At 40.7% G+C, this 24,603-nt stretch overlaps 1 protein-coding gene across 3 annotated transcripts; it reads left to right on the forward strand.

Moving 5' to 3' along the window:
• Positions 1-306: 306 nt before the first annotated feature.
• On the forward strand, positions 307-15,764 carry LOC117576670 (zinc finger SWIM domain-containing protein 8 homolog). Of its 3 annotated transcripts, none has more exons than XM_052008632.1 (8): positions 307-512; positions 1,719-2,761; positions 8,870-9,112; positions 9,184-9,347; positions 9,441-14,680; positions 14,747-15,085; positions 15,146-15,295; positions 15,623-15,764. In XM_052008632.1, the coding sequence occupies exons 2-8, from the start codon at positions 2,437-2,439 to the stop codon at positions 15,687-15,689; spliced, it is 6,528 nt and encodes a 2,175-aa protein (XP_051864592.1). In that variant the 5' UTR covers positions 307-512; positions 1,719-2,436; the 3' UTR covers positions 15,690-15,764. The 3 variants fall into 3 exon arrangements, with proteins under 3 accessions (XP_051864592.1, XP_051864593.1, XP_034117584.1); XM_052008633.1 differs by having other exon boundaries at positions 1,739-2,761; XM_034261693.2 differs by having other exon boundaries at positions 1,749-2,761.
• Positions 15,765-24,603: the final 8,839 nt, after the last annotated feature.

A 24,603-nucleotide genomic window follows, 5' to 3' on the forward strand; every position in this document is an offset into this window, starting at 1 on the left:
AATGCTGGCAGCTGACATAGGTAATTTTGACGTAGAAGCTCGTTCTTTCAGTGAGTATAATAATAATAGCATCATTAAAAAGCTATCCAATATGTTTTACATTAACAAAAATACTTATACTATTGGAAGTTTGTTTCCAGCAATATATATTTAAAAATTGGCGCCGTTTTGTCTTAATATTTAAAAAAATAGTCTTAACATTTGAAATAGTGTAGCCAAGCTTGGTACATACATCCATTTGCGAAACTAGTATATGAAGTATATTTTTGATAATAAAACGGTGTATTTTAAACTTCAAGATGCGGTCACGCTGATCACTAGTACGAACGCGAACGCGATTTTTGTGATGGATAAAAACAAAGTCCCGTTCAAAAAATCATGAAAACTGTGTAAAAATGCAGCAAATGCAACCCAAAATCATAACTAAATTTTGCATTGATTATCAACTAACAAATTGGAGTGCATAAGTGGTGTGAAAAAGTAAAATTAATTCGAAACGGGCAAACAAAAAGGTTTTTTTCAACGTTTTCTTTAACGCATTTCGTGCACACGAACACACACAACCATACATACGACCAATACATTTGCGCACACATACAGGCATTGATATATGTATATCAATATATTGATGTTGTGCTGTTGCTGTTGTTGCCGTCTTTTGTGTATATGTGTGTGTGTTGTGTGTGCGGGAGCGGTGCATTAGTGTATATATTCATGTGTGCGTGTGTGTTTGCGTTTGCGTGTGTGTTTCTGTCTGTCTAAACAGGCCAGAGTGAGTGTACGAGTGCGATAAAGAAAGAGCGAGCTCGCGCGCAGGTTTCGCGACAAGGCAAAAGGCAGGATAAAAAAGGAGCGAACGAAGATGAGCATAAAAGTGAAAAATAATTAAAGGTTGCTGCTGAAAGGGACGCGGGCACACAGCATAGCGCAGTCAACGGCGACGTCGGCGGCAGCAGCAACAACAGAGCAGCTGGTCCTGCTGCAGTTAAAACAGCAACATCGCCACATATACATACGCGTACATATACATATATATGTATGTGTATGTCTGCACGTAGTCGTGTATGCTTGCACATACATACATACATAAAACTGTGTGACCAACAACAATTGGCCATTTTGGCGTTCTCTATTTTGGCAGTCACAGTCACACATACACTAAGCGACAGACATACACGCACACAGTCACAATTACTGCTCCCCCAGCGACGTTTGCGCCTCTGCTGTGACTTTCTCACTCTTCGCTGCTGCTGCGCTGCCGCTGCTGCTGTGGGGGGTACAAATTCACATAGCCGTGAAAAATAGCATGAAACACAACAACGACGACAATAAACAATAGACACAGTCGCAACAACAACGCGCAACGCGTTCAGTTCGTTTTGTCTGCTCTCATCTCTTGGTTTTTGCAATTAAAGAATTGGTTGTTGTCACTTTTTAAATATTTCCACTCTCTTGTGGTTCATCCCCCCGCCCCCTCCAATAACAAATTGCTCGCTCGGTCAGCGGTCATCGAAAAGCCTTCGTGTTGAGTGCAAGTGTCAACACGGCGTGACACAAACTGCAAAGTGCTCAAAAAAGTTTGTTTTTTCTATTTTGGGGGGTTTTTTATGAAATCAAGCTACAAATTTGTCCTGGGCGCAGAAGAAACACAAACAGAATAACTGCGCGGCAAACTGTCACATGCATATTGTATATATTATATTATTGTAAATAAATAGGTATTAAAATTAAATGAAAGCATTAAATAGCACTTGACAACTGGAATATTGAAAAGTAACAAACAAACAAATAGAACAACTAGAAACAACAAATAAAAAACCGCTCAACATTTCGCCTTTTACACGAAAAACTTGAGCGACGAAATTAAAAATTGCACTTCACGTAAAAACAAAAAGCAAGCAAAACAAAACAATAATAGCAACAACAACTAGCGGAAGAAGCAGAGAGTCACACAAAACAAAACAAATATCCATCCAGAGCAACAACAAGAACAAGAACGACAACCCTTTTCTAAAAACAAAAAATTAAGAAAACAAGACAAGCGCGTCGCACATCGAAGAAGTCCAATCATCAAAGATAAAAGGAGAAAGGCAAAAGCTCTCGAGAAGACTGCTTGAAAGCTCTTCACCGAGCTAGAGGAACAGTCGAAGCTCACGCGAAGACTGCTTAAAAAGCTCACCACCCGCGCGCTCCACCCCCAGCTTCAACCTGGCGAATCGCAACGGCAGCAACAACAACAACAATAACAGAGCTGATGCCTCTGCTGGCGGCGCAGCTGGCGCCGCTGCTGCTGTAGCCGCCGCAGGTCGCAACAATAACAATAATAATGCAGCTGCCACCGCTGGTGGCGGAGCTGCTGCTGCTAATGCTGCAGGCGCTGGCGCCGATGCAAATGCTGCTGGCGGCGGCGGTGGCAATGAGTGGAATCCTGAGGAAATGGACCGTTTCAGTTTTGATGATTCGATACGCTTTGAAGAGGATTCACTATGCAGCTGGAGTTCCGAGGCGGAATCATTGTGCAACAATTGGCGTGGCTGGAAGAAGCCAACCAATGGCACTGGCTTGGCGGCGTCTGGTGCAGTGAATGGTGGAGGAATCGCGTCCATCTCAGGTGCCACACAGAGCAACAGCAGTAATGGCGGTAGCGGCTCCACATTCGGCACAAATGCATGTGGTGGAGCATCTGGTGGCAATGGCAACAATGGAATGACCAGCGCAGGTGGGTCACTTGCGACTGGTGTCCAATGTGGGCGATATTACGGTGAGTAGACTAATCCTGCTACTAGTTTCCTTAATTGCATTCTATAATTGAAATTTGCTTAGAGCAAATCTAGCGAATTAGGTTAAAGTTGACAAGCATTCCTGCTGAGAGTTTATTACCTATGTTTAAGCTTAATTCTAAACACATAAATAGTCAACTTTAAAAACTAAAACAATTGAAATCATTATAGACTTGTTAAATTGTATTTTCCATATTTCCTGAAACATTGCATATAAGGTGAATAAGAATCAATTCATGAAAACTTTTTAAGGATAGTGACCAACAACTGATCAGTGCAGATTTGGTCCGTTTCAACGATATGGCAACACCGCGCACGCCTATTATATGCTGCAAAATTACTAGCATTGCATATATATACGTACGTATGTATGTATATATATGTACATACATATGTATTTATACATACATGAGGCAGACAGTTCGACAGCAGTTGCTGGCTGCTGCTGCCAGCGTCCTCTGCTTATCGCTAAAGTCAAAATCACGACTTTATGGGTTACATTTTTTGTCTTTGTCCGTTACCTTGCGTTTCTTTCCCCTTTTCCCTCTATTCTGGTATTATTTTCTTTTTATTTTGGCCCTGTTTTGTGTAGATATGTATGTATGTATGTATGTATATGAGTACGTATGTATGCATTTCTCATTGTTTTTGGTCTGTTCGCGTCCTGTGCGCCGCCGCAGTATTATCAGCATGTAATCTCAGTGGAGTTGCGACTGCGCTGCCATTGCTCTTTGTTTTGTATTTGTGTTTGTGTGCTGGTTGTTTTTATACCCGGGTAGAAGGGTATTATAAATGATTATCAATCGGAAATGTATAAAAATACATAAGCATCTGCAAAATGTCTCGATACAACGATATACATATGTATGTAGAGATTTATATACTATGTACTATATACTATTTATGTCAATTATGTGCAACAGTTGGAATATTTGGATATATTTACATACATATGTGCAGAAACGTTTCTAAGATAAACAAAACAAAAAAAAAGTGTTAATTTAAATTTAGACTAATTTAGTAACATTTTGGAATCAATAAAATCTACTTAATAGTGATAATAAATTTTTTTTTATCTTAAATGCCTTAAAATCATTTAAAAAGATAATTTATTTGTTTATTTTAAAAATTCTGGGCCACCAGGCATGGAAATTTGTATGTACAGATTTTATTTTTAGTACATTTAACTATGATATTATATGATCGCATGAATAAAATAAAGTTGAAAATTATTCAAGAAACCATTCTATAAAGATCAGGAGTAAATATTCTCCGTTCTTAGTGCTTTGGTCACACTAAATGTTCTGGTACTACCTAAAAAATTGGTGTTCCGCACTCAACTATAGCTTGCTTGCTTATTTTGTTTTGTAATTGGGGGGAACTGGCATTTTACTAGGTGAGCAAGCATTGCCAGCTGCATTTTAACGTTGTAAGCACTTGCACTCACATTTATGTAAGGCACATGTGTATATAGATTCATACATATAATGTGTACATACATATGTAAGTCTGAAGTTAACTGCCGTCTTGGCATGAAAAAAAGAAAACGAAAAAAGAACGAAAAGAAAAAACAAACATAATGCTTGTAACCACAAAACTTCTGCTGTCTTTACACGTTGCCTTTTGCAATTTACTGTCGCTGACGTTTGTGTCAAGGAACCTTTTCAAGGATAATGCTCAGATATATACATACATATGTATGTATGTACATATGTATGCATGTCTGTTTGAGTGTTTGCAGACAGAGTTGAGTAAGTGTGCATAAATGTAATACAGCCAGGTATTGGTCTCAGCACCTGCTTTGACAAGGTCGTGACTTGTACTCAATTGTTTTTGTTTTGAGGACCAATGATGAGAACTATCGCTAGGTATTGAGTGCACCTCTGTGCTCTATGTGTGTGTGTGTGTGTGTGGCGTTGCCACATGTTATCTAATTAGTATTGTGGCGCTGTTCAAAGTTTTCGTTGACGCATAACAAAATTATGTTTATTTGTATTTGTGCAGTTTGTGTGCATACATACATACATATCTCTTTTCATGCACTTCCGCGATAAACACACACACAGGCACACTTGCACACACATTGTGTGTACTTTTTGTAAAGTTTTGACCTCTTTTTGCAGTTTGTTCTTTGTTTCAATAACCTGAATTGTCCTCTGGCCACACATTGAAATGTAGCAATTCGAGTGAAAAGGGGCAACACTGGCAACTGGCAACAGCAGTTGTCGAAACAATGACATTGCGCCACTCGATTTGCAACAGAGTAAATGAGCGACCGAGAGAGACACAAATGCGTTTAATTGTTGTTGCTACCAACAACCAAGTTACATATGCACATACTTATGCACGCATATATGTACAGTGGTTCACAGCTTATTTCAACCACCACCAACCGACAACTTTGAGTCAGTGTACTAGCCAAACTAAAAGAGATATTAACTTTATATAAACGCAGGATTGTAGTTTAATGTTTTAACATACAAGATACTTTTTCATTTATCCTCTAATTTTTTGTTTAGTATATAAAATTATTCAAAAACAAAAAAATGCCAAAAAAAAGTACCACAGCTTATTTCAACCAGCTGAAAATAACTAAATATAAATATGTTAAACTGTGTTTTTCGAATTTCGTATGACCTCCTTCTTGGTTAATAGCTCCTTCCAGACAGTTTGGAATAGATTCCACCATTTTTTTTGTGATATAGGGGCTAATTTTGTCCCATTCTTCCACTAAAGCCGTTTTGAGGTTAGATTTGTTGGAAATTGGTCTTTTTCCGATGTTCTGGTCCAAAATGGCTCAAAAATTTTTTACAACATTTATGTCAGGTTACTGAGCTGATGGTTTCATGACATGACGACAGTTGCGCATTAGCCAATCCTGCCCAATTCCTGCCTTAAGCCTAGGGTCATTGTCTTGGTAGAAGCGGAAATCATCCTTAATGCCCAGTTTATCTGCACTTTGGATCAAATTGACATTCAGTACCTCTAGGTATTGAGTCTAGTCAATGGTCGCGTCAATAAAATTGAGTTTTCCGACTACGGCTGTGGACATACAGGCCCAAACCACGACGCTACCACCGTAATGCGTGACTGTAGGCTTTAAATTTATGTTTTGAAGCCCGGAATTTGGATTCTGACCGACATATGGAGCTCCAACCAAGCCAAAAATGTTAATTTTGGACTAGTCCACAAATATGATTAAGTTCCAAAAGTTTATATCCTTTCCCACATGCTCCTTGACAAATTTCAAAGGATCCTTTTGATTCGCGCGCCTTATAAACGGTTTCTTGCGCCTTATACTGTCATTAAAGTTACTTTCCCGCAGTACTCTCGAATTGATTCTGGGTGGCACGCCTTACTCAATTCCTCCTCTATAACACTGGCCAATTTTGGTGGCGAAAATTTTGGATTTTCCAGATTTTCCGGACAATATAACACGCGTCGGTCTCATTAAAAAATGCATTGGGTACATTTTTGCCCTTCTCATGCACTATACTTTCCCGAAAAAAAACAATGAAATGATTATTTGCACATTCGAAACACTCAGATGCAGCAATTCATAAATTTTTGGACGGGAAAATCCATTCTTTAAAGGAGCTATGACGTCATTTTCCTTCTCAATTGTGGTTCACGGACCCATTTTGTAAAATACGCGTGTATTTCGAGATCTAAAGCTTAAAATGTCGAAAATCTAACTTCTATGTATTGAAAATACTATATACAAAGCAATAGATCCATAAAGACCAGTTATTTTCCTAGGAAACTGATCTTCGCACAGCTACAAAGTTGCTGGTTGAAATAAGCTGTGGTACTTTTTTTTGGAATTTTTTTGTTTTTCAATAATTTTATATACTAAACAAAAAATTAGAGGATAAATGAAAAAATATCTTGTATTTTAAAACATTAAACTACAATCCTGCGTTTAAATAAAGTTAATATCTCTTTTAGTTTGGCTAGTACACTGACTCAAAGTTGTCGGTTGCTGGTGGTTGAAATAAGCTGTGAACCACTGTATGTACATGTACATATAGTACATACATAAAGCAGGAATAGGCATGCATGAATAATAATAACTCTTGACGCTTGCGGAAAATGACTTTGAATAAAATGGTGCCAGAGTGTCTGAAATTAAGCGACAGCCCAACAACGATGAACGAACGAATGAACGAAACGAACGAACGAACGAAAAAAGCGCATGAACGAAAACAAACAAACGATGCGCAGTGGTCATACTACAACTTGTCTATCTGTCTGAGTCTGTGCATGCGTGTTTGTGTGTGTGTATGTGCGTGTGCGTGTGTGTGCGCCAACCGACAAAGACTTACGAAATCGATATCGATAGTGTGAACGAAAAATGTAGTATGACATTAGCAAGCAAGCAAACCGACTTAACGATAGTGAAAGCGAAAACAGGTTTTCTATTTAATAGAAATGTAAAATACAATATGAAATATATGTGTGCATCCACATGTACATCTGCGTGGGCGAACTTGAACTTTGCTATTTTGTCGGGTGGGCACACAACGATGTTGTTAATGCTGTCTCAGTTTCTCTTGTTCAAAGCAGCTGAAGAAGGAGCGTACGAAACAGAAGAAGAAGAAGAAGTAGGGGGAGAACACAACAAAAACAAAACTCTCCAGTCTTTCATTGTTTCTGCTGCTTTGTTTTGTGCCCCGCTCTAAAGCAAACGGGCACGACCTTTATATGTTTGAATGTATGTGAGTATGCATGCATGTGTGTGCGTTTGTGCTTCCATGTACATACATATGTATTTATGCTGTTATTATTGTTTTTTTTTTCTTTCGATGTATTGGCTGTTTTGTCCATTTGTTTATTTGCATGACAATTTGTAGAATTTTGTTTATCTACAAGTCAATTGCGCTGCATTGTATACACAATACAACATGCAACAAACATCGAATTGAGCTTTTTTAAGTAGCAACAGCAACAACAACTAGAACGACGTTGACCTCCGCAAGCAGACGCTGCCCTTCGTTTTATTTGGTCATTGCCCGAGCATTTGATCTGTGCATGTGTTGGCCAAATTTACGTGGCTTTGTGCCTGTATATGTGTGCGTGTAAAAGTAAATTGCACAGTGGATAAACGATTACATTTAAGTGATAGGATGACATATCGATGCAATGATGTGGAATATAAGATTCAAAGGCACTTCTGTTTCCATTTTAATATGTATATGTACTTTCCTTTTTTTATTTACTAAATATCTTCTTTATACAGTATTATATAAAAATAATATATCAATTTAAGTACAAAATCTGATATTACTGTATAAATTTAACCATACTTGTGAAATACTTAAATACAGTGGATCACAGCTTATTTAAACCACCACCAACCGACAATTTTGAATCAGTATACTGGCCAAACTAAAAGAGATATTGAATTTATTTAAGCGCAGGATATTAGTTTGCTTTTTTAACATAAAAGATACTTCTTCTTTTATTCTTTAACTTGTTGTTAACTATATAAAATTATTAAAAAACAAAAAAATAACGAAAAGCAAGTATCACGGCTTATTTCAACCAGCTGAAAGTAACTAAGTATAAATACATATGTCAAACAATGTATTAAGAACTTTAGTTAATAACAATTCCCAGACAGTCTAAAATGACTCAACTATTTTCTATAACATTCATGTCCACTGTATATTAAAATCATATAAACTAAAAAGGACCTTTTCAGTTTACTGGCTATTGATGAAATTAATTGCTAAATTTTGGTGCTTTGCTAATTAACAATAAGCTGGAAATTATATTTAAAATCTGAAAGCTTTGAAGGTATTGAGAATTAATTCTTTTTGAGGATAGACCGACAAACGGAACGCCAAGCAGGATATTTGTTTAAACCGAGATTATAATCTTTAAAAATAGTTTTCATTTATAATAAAATTTTAAGGAGGAACGGTGACCATTGTAAGCTATATTAAAAAAAAATAATATGGTAATGATTATATTTTGATTTTTCAAGTTTCCATTAAGTCAAATGATTCATTTAAATGAAATTAAAGAAATTTGAGACTTATGCTAATTTATCTACAACTAATGTGCATTCTTTTCTTATGTTGTAGAAGTCTCGTCGCTTGCCGAGCTTGCGGCAAGATGCGTGGCCTCATACATCCCCTTCGAGCTGGTCGAGCATGTTTATCCACCGGTGCCAGAGCAACTGCAATTGCGGATTGCATTCTGGAGCTTTCCGGACAACGAGGAGGACATACGACTGTACTCCTGTTTGGCCAACAGTTCGGCTGATGAATTCAATCGAGGCGATCAATTGTTTCGATGGCGTGCCGTAAAGGATCCGCTGCAGATTGGTAAGTCGCCAAGTCCTTTTTGTGTCGAGAGAACAATGATGATGACGAAACTCTTTCCTTGCTGGGTGCAGGTTTTCATCTGTCTGCGAGTGTTGTGAGCCAAACGCCGCGCACCTTTTTCAATGTTGCCGTCACCTTCGATCGCCGTCGGATCTCGTCGTGCAACTGCACCTGTACCTCCTCCGCTTACTGGTGCTCCCATGTGGTTGCCGTCTGCCTGCATCGTATACATTGTGTAAGTATTACTCTCTCTCTCTCTCTCTCTCTCACACACACACACACTACCTAACTCATGCACCCTCTCTCTCTCTCTCTATTCTATGTGCAGCCTTTGGAGGTTTGCTTGCGTGCTCCAGTCTCGGAATCATTGACGCGTCTACAGCGCGATCAGCTGCAAAAGTTTGCCCAGTATCTGATCAGTGAATTGCCACAGCAGATATTACCAACGGCACAGAGGCTGCTCGATGAGCTGCTCAGCGCACAGCCGACGGCCATCAACACGGTCTGCGGTGCACCGGATCCAACAGCTGGGGCATCGATCAACGATCAGACCAGCTGGTATCTGGACGAAAAGACGCTGCACAACAACATCAAGCGCATACTCATCAAATTCATTCTGCCCGCGCCAATTGTGTTTAGTGATGTCAACTATCTGACCAATTCAGCGCCACCGGCGGCTGCCGAATGGACTTCGTTATTGCGTCCGTTGCGTGGCCGGGAGCCGGAGGGCATGTGGAATCTGTTGTCGATAGTGCGCGAAATGTACAGACGCTGTGATCGCAATGCCGTGCGCTTGCTTGAGATCATCACCGAGGAGTGCATGGCCTGCGATCAGATGCTCATCTGGTGGTTCCAAACGAAGCTGGCCCTCATGATGGGCTCACACGGTCACAGCGGTGGCAAACACTCCAATACCCATTCGAATTCGACAGCGTTGCAGCATGCGTGCAGTTCGCTGTGCGATGAGATTGTCGCCCTCTGGCGTCTGGCTGCTCTCAATCCGGGCCTCGCACCCGATGAGCGTGACATGTTGCATGCCCAGTTTACGGCCTGGCATTTGAAGATATTGGATCGTGTGGTCAAGAGTCGCATGATGCCGCCATCGTATTCGAACAAGCATCAACAGAACTCACGTTCCGAGACGGAGCTCTTTATTGGTTTTAAGCCAGCGATTGAGGCATGCTATCTGGACTGGGAGGATTATCCCATAGCGGGTGTGACGCATACGCATGATACCAATCCCATTTACTATTCGCCCTTCACCTGCTTCAAGCACACCGATGTCAAAGGAGAACCGGGCACCGGCGCCGGAGCGAGTCAACTGAATGCTACACAGGCACTGATGAGCAACAATAAGCACTACAATTATTTCAGTGCGTCCAACGATCATGGGCTGCATGCGAGCGCCTTTAAGCAGCGACCCGAGCGCAGTGGCTATCGGGAACGCTTCGATGCGAGTGGCGCCGAATTGTTTGGCTCCCCCTCTGAGCCGCCGTCCATAAACGCTGTGCTGATGCTAGCGCGTGTCAATGCCGCCTGTGGCATGGGCGTTGATCGCGATGCCATTACGCTGGCCGCCAATAGTCAGCCGACACAACAGCAGCAGCAGCAACAGTTGGCCAATGTTGCTGGCGTGGCCAATGCCAAGGCAAATGCAGCGACAGCTGGAGTTGGTGGCGGAGGTGTTGCCTCAGCGCCAGGAGCATCAACAGCAACCGGCGGCGGTGGCGGTGATGGCAATCGGTCGAGTGCCAGCAGCGAGGGATTCTGTGAGAATGATGATTTCGGTGGCGACAACAGCAGTAGTCACAACTATTGCACCGACCGCACACCGAAAGTGGTGGGACAGAAATCGTTAACGGAATCCGATTCACAGAGCAGCTTCGATGCCGTCTCACAGCAGAGCAAAGACGCAGTCACAAGCAGTCCAGATGAAGCTGGCGTTGGAGCCGCAGTTTCAGCTGTGCCGTTGCCTGTGCCTGGGACACCAGACTATCGACAGCAGACGAGCTCCACATCGGATACATCGTCTGCGTCATCGGCATCGTCGTCTGCATCGACCGCCTCCGGCAGCAGCAACAGCTCCACATCGTACATGCTCAAGTCTGTGGCGGCTGCAGCTGCAGCAGTAGCACAGCAGCAACAGCAACAACAACAACAGCAGCAGCAGCAACAACAGCAGCAGCAACAGGTGTCGCGTCGTCTGTCTAAGGATGAATCGTTCAGCAGCAGCAGCGATGAGTTTGTGGCACAGGTGGCGGCAGCTGACGTTAATGCGGCCGTAGCTGCAGCTGCTGGCGAGTTGACGCCAGTGGCAAGTACATCGGCAGCAGCGCGAGCGGCGCTGGCAGCGAAAGCAGCGCCAACATCAGCAGCAGCAGCAGCAGTTGGAGCAACAACATCAGCAACGACAGCAACCGGAGGAGCAGCAACAACAGCAGCAACCGGAGGAGCAACAGCGGGAGCAGCAGCAACAGCTGGAGCTGCTGCATCAACCTACGCTCTGCCTGCCGTTGAGCTGCCCTGCAGCAGCAGCAGTCTGGCCGCTCGCGGCGTCGCCCTCGCCAACGAGAAGCCGCACATCTTTTCGAATGTGCGTCCCTCAGAGGATGCCTGGGACATACTGCTCGCCCGGGCGGAGGGATTGCATGCGCATGGCCACGGTCGAGAAGCGTGCATTCTGGCCGTGCGTCTCGCCGAACAGATGCTCGCGAATCCGCCCAACCTGCTGATGGAGTTGCCGCCAGCGCCGAAGCGGAAGGGGAAAAAGCAGAATGTGAATCCCATCTCGCATCAGCTAACCGTGGTGGCATCCTCGACGCTCTCCAAGTGCGCCTTCCTCTGCACCGTGCTGTCGGAGAACTCGGAGCATTATCACATCGGCTTTCGCATCTGTTTGTTTGCCCTCGAAATGCCCCGACCGCCCGCCAGCACCAAGCCGCTGGAGGTGAAGCTTGCAAACCAGGAGGCGGACATCTTGGCGCTGCTCAAGCGCTTGCCGTTGGGTGTTGCTGAGTTGCAGGTGATACGCGAACGCGCCGAGCAATTGCGCAGTGGCACGTTCAAGACGCGCGGCGAGGCATTGCTGCCGATCAATCTGGCGACGTTCATCTTCGATGCACTCGTGACGACCGCGTCGGCAAAGTTCCCCTCAAATGCGGCCGCCGAGTTGGCGGGCATGACACGGCGCTCCAATCCCGCCGTCTTCAAGCAGCTCAGCGAGGAGAACATGGGCTTCGAGGCGGCTGTGGCGGCGCTGGGACTGAAGGCGAATGTCTCCGAGGCCGAGCATCCGCTGCTGTGCGAGGGAACGCGACGACAGCGAGGCGAATTGGCGCTCACACTGCTCTCCCACTACAAGGATGAGCCGCGTAAGATAGCCAAGATTATGGAGAAGCTGCTGGATCGTGAGATACACACGCTGCTCAAGGCGCCACTGTTGCCCGCCTACTATTCCAGTCATCCGCCAGTGCGTACGCCCAGCAGCCAGCAATCGTTGCGACGCGACGATCACGAATATGGAGGAGCTGGCTCGAGTGGTGCAGGTGGAGCTGGTGGCAGCGGAGTGGGCGGCAGTGCACCGTTCAATCTCTGCGAGCTGCTCCCCAATGACTATGGCAGCGTGGGCGGCAACAGTCGGCCGCACAGCTCGACCAGCGCCGAGCTGGAGCTGAGCATGTGTGCGCTGAGCATGGCCAGCAGCAGCAATCAGTCGTGCAGCAGCAATAATGCCCAGGCTCCAACGGGCCTTGTGCCTTGCCAGAACAATAGCGGCAGTAATAATCCTGGAGCAGCAGCAGCAGTCGGAGCAGTTGGTGGTGCCACTGGGGGTGCAGCAGTCGGATCATCGGGTGCCCCTGCTGTTGGCGGCACATCCAACAGCGGTGGCAACAGCAACAATGCCAGCGGCAACAACACTGGCAGCGGCGGCAATGGCAACGGCAACAATCCAACAAACAGCAGTCGCAGCAAGGAGAGTCGCTACAAGGGCAAGCGTGCGTATCCCTCGATACCCAATCAACCGTCCGAGGCGAGCGCCCATTTCATGTTTGAGCTGGCCAAGAATGTGCTCAATAAGGCCGGCGGCAACAGCTCCACATCGCTCTTCACACAGGCGAGCACCAGTCAGAATCATCATGGCCCGCACCGGGCGCTCCACATGTGCGCCTTTCAGCTGGGTCTCTATGCCCTGGGACTGCACAATTGCGTCAGTCCCAATTGGCTATCGCGCACCTACTCGTCGCACGTCTCTTGGATCCTGGGACAGGCAATGGAGATTGGTGCGCCGGCCATTAGCTTCCTGATTGACACATGGGAGGCGCACCTGACGCCGCCCGAAGCAGCGGGCATGGCTGATCGTGCCTCACGTGGCTGGGACAGCAACATGGTGTATCCGGCTGCCGAATTGGCGCTCTCCGTGCTGCCACATGCGGCCGCACTCAATCCCAACGAGATACAGCGCGCCATACTGCAGTGCAAGGAGCAAAGCGATCTGATGTTGGAGCGTGCTTGTCTCACAGTCGAAACGGCGGCCAAGGGTGGCGGCGTCTATCCCGAGGTGCTGTTCCAGGTGGCACGCTACTGGTATGAGTTGTATACGCGCAATGCGCCCAACAATAGTGTCGCTGACTATGAGCAGCATGACGAGCAGCTGGAGCATTCGGCGGTTAGCCTGAGTGCACTCATCGAGTCCCACGAGCTGCAGCAGCAGCAGCAACAACAGCAGCAGCAGCAACAACAGCAGCAACAACAACAACAACAACAACAACAGCAGCAGCAGCAACAGCTGATGAATGCAGCGGCCGCGGCAGCTGGAGGCGCAGGACCTCTGCCAGGACCTCCGGTGGTCAGTTCGGCGCCGCAGCCCTTCCAGCCGGGCGTGGCGACGTTGGCGCCCATTGGACTGGCGCCATACGGTCCTTACACGTTCTGCCAGAGCATCTATGCACACCATCACAATCTCAGCTATCCGCCCGGACAGATGCAGATGTACATCTCAGCTGGTCTGCCACCGCCACCGCAAACGCTGTACACGGGCTATGCACAACAACAGCAGCCGCCACCGCCGCCTAATGGGCAGCCTAGCCATGGCCAGCATGGGCAGCCGCAGCAAGCGTCTCAGCAGCAGCAGCAGCAACAGCAGCAACAACAGCAGCAGCAGCAACAGCAGCAGCAGCAACAACAGCAACTGGCTCCACCCAGTGTGGTGCATGCAGCGCCGCCGGGACATCAGCCACCGCCAGCGTTCCAGGCACCACCGCCAGGCGCATTCCAGTCTCTGCCGCCGCAAGCGTATCAATCACTGCAGCAGGGTCCGCCCGGACCGCCCATGGGACCCATGGCGCCGGCCTACTACGGTCCACCGCCGCCACCACCGCCCAATGGGCCACCCGGTGGAGTGGGTGTGCCATTGCGTCAGCATCCTGGCCAGCATCCGGCACAGCATCCGCCGCAGCATGCAGTGTACCCGTTCATGCAGCAACAGGCGCCACCGCCGCCGCCACAGCAACAGCAGCCGCCGCCATCGCAGCCGCCAGTGCGCCAGCGGCAACCGCAACATCAATTCTCGTGAGTACTAATTCGTTATCTATTATTTCAGTTAATCTTAACGCACTGTTTATGTTTGTATTTTAGACCGACACAAATGCGTTATCTGCTGGTGGCCTACAATGTGGGCATGCTGGCCATGGAGACGTTGGCGCGACGCGTCCACGATGATCGGCCGCAGGCAAAGTACGCACGCCATCCGCCCTATGGCGAGGATGTCAAATGGCTGCTGAGGATTAGCAAAAAGCTGGGCAATCAGTATCTGCATCAGTTCTGCATTTGTGCAGTCAACTCCATTGTCAGTCCGTTTGTGCTGCACGATGTGGCCATCGAATCGGCGCACTATCTGGGCCGCAACAATCATCAGCTGGTCATGCAACATCTGCGCTCGGCTTTAATGCCACTCGTCCAAAAGTGTCAACAAATGTAAGCAGACAGATGTTGTTCCTCGATTCCTGCATTAATGATGTCTATTTTGATTTGTAGGTACATCCAGTGCATACACCAGAAGTTGTACCATCTGACTCAGGGGGACTACGAGGAGTTTGTCAGCATTGTGTTTGCCGCGCGCGCCGCCTTCCACATCACCCCCGAGGGCAGTGCACAGTTCAAGGATTGGCTGCAGTCGATCAAGCGGTCAGTTAATGTCCACAATTATAGCATACTTTACATTGCAGCCTTTGATAAAAGCATTCAGTATTGAACAACAAGAAAGCAACTGCTTTTATATATTAGTTTTGAATATTGTTTATGCTATCAACCGATGTACGAAGCGACCTCGTATAAAATGCAATTCCAAATCAAAACTTTCAATAAATTTGATGTAATTAAACTGTAAATGAAACATGCAAATTCGAATAACTTAAATAATCTTTGTAGTCCGAAGTTTTTACCCTTATGTAGTCTGCAATGTAAAAGAGTACTTGATGTGTGACAGCATGATTAAAATTTGTTTTATTGCAGCTCAAAGTCGTGCAAGAAGGAACTCTGGACACAGATTAACGCGGCGCTGCAAACAAATTCTAAATGACAAAGACTTGACTCTTGCAATCTGATGACAGCATCGTCGGCAGCAGCTGCCGCCGCCGCTGCAGCAGCAGCCGCGGCAGCAACAACATCCATTGCTGCCGGAGTTGCGCCCGTTGCCAGTAGCAGCAGCAGCAGCGATGCGGCGGCAGCTGCAACACCAATGTCACAGTCCAAAACATCGCTTGCAGCAGCAGCTGGAGTTGCGGCAGCAACGTCAACGTCTACGACCAACGGCAGTGGCAGTGGCAGTGGCAACAACATCAGTAATAGCAACATTGGCAATAGTAGCAATGGCATCAGCATCGGCAACAATAGCAATAGCAACAGCAATACCAACAACGAGCAGTCAATCGCGGCATCGACAACAACAACAACAACAACGGTACAGACGCAAGCTCATCATCATCATCACCATCATCACCATCGTCATCATCATTTGCTGGAGACACCAACGAGCAGTGCAGCAGTTGCCGCTGCTGTTGCAGCAGCGTCTGCTGTGGCGGCAGCGGCAGCAGCAACAACTACAGCAGCTGCAGCAGCCGCAGCCACATCGGTGGTTGCGCCACGCGCTGCTCAAGTCTATGAGCGTTTGTGTCGTCCTAGTCATGCGGCAGATCATCAACAGCAGCAGCAACACCAGCATCAACAGCAGCAGCAGCAACATCAGCAGCAGCACTTACAACAGCAGCAACACCAACAGCAACAGCAGCATCAACAGCAGCAGCAGCAGCAGCACGTTCAACAGCAGCAGCAACACCAACAGTTGCAACATCAGCAGGCAAAGGTGCAGCAGCGCGCTGTGTTGCCACCTACACAGCTACCGGCAACAACAACGCCAGCAGCACAGCAGCAACAGCAACAACAATTGCAAGCGCCGCCAGCAGCTGTATCAACTGGTGCCTTTCAGACGCTGCCTGCCTACTATCATCATCAGCCAGTGGCGCGACCCCTGACTACACAACATACGCATGCGCATACGCATCCTCTTCCGCCGCCAGCTCATCCGCATACTCATGCGCATCGAACGCATCAGCATTCACATCAGCATCAGCATCCTCATCAGCATCAACATCAACATCAACATCAACATGCGCATGCGCATGCTCATGTGCATCCACATGCGGCGTACCATCAACTGCAGCCGCTGAGCCACTACCATCAGCAGCTTTAACAACGTATCGGTGGTGCTACCAGCGGCTGCATTGCGTCTAGCGCATCTCATGTTCCAACTGCATCGCAACCAACCGAAGCAGCAGCAACTGTTTGTGGATGCTGTCGAGCCGTCATCGTTTAGAGCAGAGGCATCCGCTTTGCTGCATTTGCAATTGCAACTGCAGCAATCGCATTGTAGTCGACGTCATAATTGTAGCATTCAACGACAGTGCTGGCAGCAGCAACATATACGACTGCTGCTATTGCTGCTGTTGTTGTTGTTGCTGCTGCTATCGCTGGGCATTTGTGTGCCACTACTGCTGTGGCAGCTTTAGATCTAGCTCTAGCTCTGCGCTGACGCCATCTCTGAGTACTGCGATTTCCCACATACGAATCAGAAACAAACAAATACACACATACACAGACACCACCGCATCAAGTTCATGTTATAGGTTATCTCATTCTCTATTAACATGCATACAAATATATAATTTTAATTCATAGTTTATAATTGCAATTATTTCTATGCATATTTTATTTCAACTTCACAACAACAACATCTTTATGTGTGTGCATTTTTAGACTGAGATTTCTGCCAACAACAACAATCACAACACCATTACACACATACCTTCATACACACCCACAACAAAACTCACTTCAAAATGTGTTCAGTTAAACTAACGTTATTTTAGACATCTACTTATCAAATAGTTATACACTTACTTATATGCATATATAGCTATATATACCTTCTATATATACTACATTTCTATATAATTATCATCTATTTTTTTTTTTTCGTATTGTAGTTTTCGATCTTGCTCTAAACATTTTGTCAAAATTATGTCAACACACTAATTTGGCCGTTTTTTTCTTTTTCAATTTATCATCATACCTTAATATAGTTTAAGCAAATATTTTTTTATATATTTACATACATACATATATTAATTTAAGTTGAAAATGTAGTTAAGAAATTTTTAGGATTTTCCAATTTTTATTTAAGCCCAAAACACTCACCGATCAACTTTAATCGAAACAACAACCACAACTGCAAACAAAACGAGCAAAAAAAAGTAACATTTTGTGTGGTTTATATTTATGTATATCTCTTTTAAATTGTGAAAAATGTGTAAATGAAATTTTTTGTGCGCTAAATATTTGTCTAAGATTTGGGAATTAAATTTATTTAATATGTACGTAAAACAATTAATTTACAATTTTGAATGCATCCTATTTTGAAATTTATTGAGGGTAGCATCCAAATTGTGACTGCTATGTAATTAATGGATTTTTAATTTTAATCTGTCCATGTATTTCGATATTTATTTTTGAGTATTTTAAAACTTACACAAATATTTAGCGTGAAAGAAAACACATTTCTAATTATGTTGCAAATCGAACAGAACTAAATGGAACAGATAAAAATTCAATATATTTATATATACACACATATTTTTAAATATAATTTTATTTGTAATTTATTGTAAACACTTTAATATACAATGCAGGAAGCTAATTTGTTTCGGTAAAATTACACAGACACCCTGTGCACACCGCTCACCCTGTGAATCCGCTGCACTCTGTATAATTTTACCGCTTAGCAACAAAAGTGAAAGTAATTAATTTTTTTTGTTTATACACGAACATTTTTGTAGCTACATTAAAGAAAATATATATATGAATATATTTTTTAATGTCTATTTACACACAGCTAGAATTGTTAAGTTGAGCAAGAAAAGATTGAAAAAAATTAGTAATTGTTTATTTTTGATTGAGTTTTAATTAGTATGCTTTACTTATTACACACACATTTTTTAAAAAAGCTAAATTCTTTTTATTTATATACAAACAAAATGAAAACGAAAAAAAAAAATTTTTATATACAATGAAAACAACACAAATGCAGTTTTGAATAAATATGGTTTTTTGGATTTATTTCAAAATGCAACTAAAAAAAAGCAAAAAAAAAGTAAGAAAGCAAGCAACAAAAACGCAAGACACAAAAACTTAAAAGTTTGTTTTATTTTGTTTATAATTTGCAGTTGAATCATTATCCTTTCATTTCCCTTTATGATTTGCACATCCGACTCACCTCACGGCGTTGCCACCTGGGTGAATTCCATAAGTAAGCTTACTGAGATCGCAGACCGCACAGGTGGCAGCAGAAAAGAGATAGAGAGAAAGAGAAGGAGGAGAAAGCGAAAGCGAATCTCACTGGCATTGAACAGCTATTTGAAATGAGAAACTGCCACTTTCTGTAAGTAACAAATAAACGAAATGTTATACACATACATACATATGTACATATGTATGTATAATGATTGTATATGTATGTAGTTAGGCGAACTTGATGCGCGCCGATCTATGCAGGAGTGCGAAGAGAGAGAGAGTGAGAGAGAGAGCGGTTACATGCTGATCTGTCTCCCGCCTCTCGTTGCTTCAATTAACGCATTTAACGTTGAGATGAACTAGACATACCCTGTAAATATTTTAACAAGAATACGAATTCGACAGAAGTCGCGAAGCGCATTTTGCGTTACTCTTATATAAATATTGTAACTCGTTTTTTTTGTGTTATTTTACATACGAATATTCATATGTATACATATATATATATATATGTATTATAGATATTGAAGAGAATATAATATACAGAATAACAATAATTGCATGCAGACGAATTATATACATACACACATACTTACACACTATACTATATACTATATACAAAATGGAACCTAGTGAATTCTGTAAGCAATCGCATAAATTGTACATTTTTAGTAGACATTTTTTTTTTACAAACAGCAAATAAAAGATATAATAGCTGAAAAAAACGTACATAAGCAAAGATGCAATCTGTATAAAATAAAATAAAAATGTGTAATAACTATATATATGAAAAGTGACATTGAAAACTTTAGCGAAACCAGTTTTTAAATAAATATGCAATAAAGTGGATAATATGTATCTATATACACACATATGTATCTGTATATACATATGTGCACATACATACATATTTATAGCGATCTAGCAAGAAATATATGCATATATATGTATATATATATAGTTGACTTTTTTCCATGAAAAAAACCAAAAACAAAAACATAAGAGTATTAAAACCAGAAGAGGAATATAAGGAGTAACAGCGCTTGTTCAATATTATACACAAGATATTTGTACAATTCATATACATGCATATTTATATACACATACATATATATATATATATATATATATGTACCTCCATACCATTGACATATATACATACAACAAGGCCATAGCTAAACCAAATACATACATTAATACCTAACATTACAGTACGACTCTAACGATCGCATATTTTTTACAAATTCTTTTAGCAACTTTCCAGAATTAGCAGCTGTACGATATAGTCTAGTCAGCGTTTCGAATCTTCAAATTGCAACTTCAATTTCTATAGCATACTTTTTGGGGGCCATCGTGAATTTCGTATACGTACGCTTAGTATAAATAAATACTATACTTAAATGCCTATTTCTACGTTGTTGACAACATTTCTAATGATTTTAGCAATCGATTAAATATTTTAAGTCAAGAACAGACCTGAACATCTAGAAACAAATTTAACATTCTATAGTTCTCTCTCCAAAAAAAGGAAATGCATTTAAAGTATTGCAAGATTGTAACAGAATTCAAAACGCTGCCAATTTACCCATCTGCCGAACGGCATTTAAACTACCTAACAACAAAGTTCGATATAAACTCACCTAATGAGTAATTTTTCTTAGATATTTAACATTAAATCACGTAAGTTTAACATATCTATAGCTTTCATTTTCGGACTAAGTTTTAATGTAGATTGGCATTGACAGGTCTGTTTTAAAATTTCAATTTCACATTACAACTTTTACTGTATAATATTTACATTAAAATTATGAGATTAGAGCTCCATCCATTTACACTCACATACATATGTACATAAATACATACAATAAGAGTATAATAACGTCATAGTCTTAATATCTCTAGGGGACTTTGTTGAGAAGGCAAGCGAGTGTTAATGTAATTTCTAATCTTTGGTTCGTTAAGAGCAGCATACTCACAAACAGTAGACATCGATTATACACTGAAAGAATGCCGATAAAACAGAAGAAATAGAAACAAGCTCTCTACAAGGCAACGTCACACTACACTTGAAAAAATGCTGCATAGATATTCGAGAAAAACACTTTAATATTTCCTAATCAGAATTTCATATTGCATATGAAATTAAGTAGCATACAGTTGGTCGATGACTTGTTCTCTGAAGTGAGTTTACACGGATACACAAACACACATACACATACACACACACACACAGCAGCAATTGCAGCAGTTGAAGTTGAAATATCGTTTATTTACATGGGCAGCCACGTCAACCTTAAATAATTTAGTGCATATTTGAATAGAAGCAAATTGAGTAAGCATAAAAAGAAACCCATAGAAATACGATTACTATATCTACACTCACACACACACATTCACATATATATACACACACACACACACACACGTTTGTGTGTATAGAGTACATATTAACATAGTATAGATATTCACATAAAGAAAAGAATGTATGTAGATCTTATTTACATGGATGGGGCTGATGCCAAACAGTCGCTTCCAAGGAGCAACTGCATCTTGAAACCAGCCCCCATATCGCATATATGTATGTAGTATAACATATGTGTATGTGTATGTACTTACTATGTATGCCTATTATACAATATATATATACATATATACATATATACATATATATTAATAAATATATATACATATATATTTTATTTGGAGCACCAACCAACAGATCGAGCATATTCATTTTCAGTTGAAGATCATTTCGATTGTGATCTGTTCGTTGGGGTTTTTCCATAGTTAAGTCGAAATAAAGCATTACCTCATACTTTAAATACTTATGATAATGGTTAAACGTAGAACTTTATGCATATGATACGCGTATAGGCATCGTATTCATACATACATACATACATAACATACACACTCACATTTATACATATATATATACATATATATAGTATATAACTTATACAGTTTTTTTGTAGCAATTGTCAACTGAATAGGATTTATGAATTTATTTAAATATTAACGAATTGTTTGTTGTAAAGCAAAAAAACGAATATGTGGAAATGCAATTAAAAAGTTGAGTCCCCACTTCCCCTCCTTCTTTCCTAAAAAAAACACTTCCCTGATAATTCCGGAACTCCCCATCTATTTAATACAAATATACATATACATAGATCTTATATGCATATATATATTTATATATATATACATATATATTGATAGAGATATTATTTCGATTGTTCTTTGCTATTTGTACATTTGGGCACTGTAAAAACTAATAATAAAGCTAAACATAAAAACCAATATAAGATAAATAACAGCTTGCTAAATGAAGTTATATAGAAACCGCGCAAAAGTTTATCAAAACAAAAAAAAAATAAATAAAAAATAAAAATAAATATATATATATATATACTTACATATATATATATACAATGAAACGACGTTATTTATACATACATATATACGCCTATGGAAACATGCGAAAAAATCACTATTATATACAAGAAAAAAACAAGATTAAAATAAAAATAAAAAATATACATACATAATAGAAATATATATATACATACATGGATATGTATATAAGTATATGCATCTGTATGTGTATATTATATACAATACTTATTTACATTGCATATTTTAGCGTTTTATTCGAAAGTAAACCAAAATGAAATTCAGTAAAACGAGATGAAAACCAAAAAAATTTAAAAAACAAAAATATTAAAAAAAAGTGTAGAAGTGAGGCAAACGCTAAACAAAGTGTTATTTTTAACTAAACAAAGGCAAAGAAAAAAATGAATTAAACAATATTTATACACAATGACAAGCAAATGCATGTTGAAAGTTAAAATGAAAAAAATGAGAAAATATAATTATATATATATTAACAATAAATATGCGCATTAAGCATCTTTTACACCGCTGTAAATGTCAAGCATAACGTAGAGAATTACTCACTTTTCATTTCCACTTTCCACTCCACCCATACATTCTGTATTTACATTCGTCGCAATTTGTTTAACGTTTTCCACGCTCCAAAAAGCTTTGCAATTTCCTCCCATACAGTCTGCACATTTCACTTTCTCCCTTGATCTATCTCTCTATCTCTCTCGCTATTACTCTTTTACACGGCAACAAAAAGGGCTTTCAAATTTCACAGCTTCTCGAACATAACTAAAATCTAAAAAAAAAAATAAAAGTAAAAATAAAAAACTCTGCCAAACAAAGCTAAACAAAGAAAAAATATTAAATTCAAAATCAAATTCAAACCCTCACTTCTTATTTCAAAATAGCAACCAACTATCATCAAACCCGAAAGATTATAATATAGTCATATAACTAAATATGCATAATAACAAATGTAACGAGAAAAAAAACTAATTAAATAATACAAAAAATACATGAATTGAAAATGCAAAAATAATAAATAAAAATCATAAAAGAAATGCTTATTTTATATATTCAAACATACAACAATAAACAAAACTGACCATTGAAAACATAATACTAAATTATATACATATACAAATAAAACAAATATCAGATTTATATACATTACATATATATGATTTTAAACGATGGTAAATTAACAAAATTAATTAAGCAGATGAGAACATTTTTCCAATTTTAATAGTTTTCAATGGATGCAGCCGAGAAACAGCTAGAAATGCGCATTATTATTAATTAATTTAATATACATTATATATATATACATATATATTATTATTATTATATATATATATATATATATATATATATATATATATATATATATATATATATATATATATATATATCTACTATTAAAAAGAAAAAGAAAATGAAACTTATAAATATACACAGTAAAGAAAAGAAACAAAAAAAAGAACAAGCGAAATACATTTTAAAACAATGAAAAGAAAACACTCAAATAAAAAACAAAAACGAAACAAAACAAAAAAAAAAAAAAACATAAATTTAATTGAAGTTTTAATTTGTTGGGAAAAATAACAACGAAAATGTTCATTCCCGATTGTTGTCGATTAACGTTCTGCAGATTTTGAGACTATGAATATGCCCCTAAATGTATGCTACATTTTTTGCCACCGTCACAAGTTCAGCGTATTTCGCATACGCCATGTAGTCCACGGCACTATACGAAATTTGACATTTTTTATTAATTAAATTATTTTTATAATTTCAATAGATAATGGTTGGTTGGTTGCAAACAACAAAAAAAGATTAAAATTTTACTTTTGGTCAGAAAAAGTGGTAAAATTTCCTATACTGCTTGGGTTAGAGAAACTTGTTTTTATTCCTTAGATGAAATCGAAACATTTTTATACCCTCTACCTAGGGACCATTTCCTACCCTTTAAATTATATATATTTTTGATCAGCGTTAACAGGCGAGACGAATTTAGGGTTTTTCTATGCTTTATTTTGAATGTAGTACTATATCGATATACCAAATATAGCCTTCGGTAAATTTTTAGTATTGTGGTATATTAATTTGGTATATTTTTAGAGTATGGTTGTAGTGAGATTATCTTATTGTTTTTATATCCGCTATCCATAGGGTAGAAAGGTATTACTGAAGCAGGATTTTGATACATACAATAATAAATAAATTTAATTGCGATCAGATAAAAAATGTATAAGTTATTTTAA

Source organism: Drosophila albomicans, chromosome X, assembly GCF_009650485.2.
Source record: "Drosophila albomicans strain 15112-1751.03 chromosome X, ASM965048v2, whole genome shotgun sequence".
Classification (NCBI taxonomy): domain Eukaryota; kingdom Metazoa; phylum Arthropoda; class Insecta; order Diptera; family Drosophilidae; genus Drosophila; species Drosophila albomicans.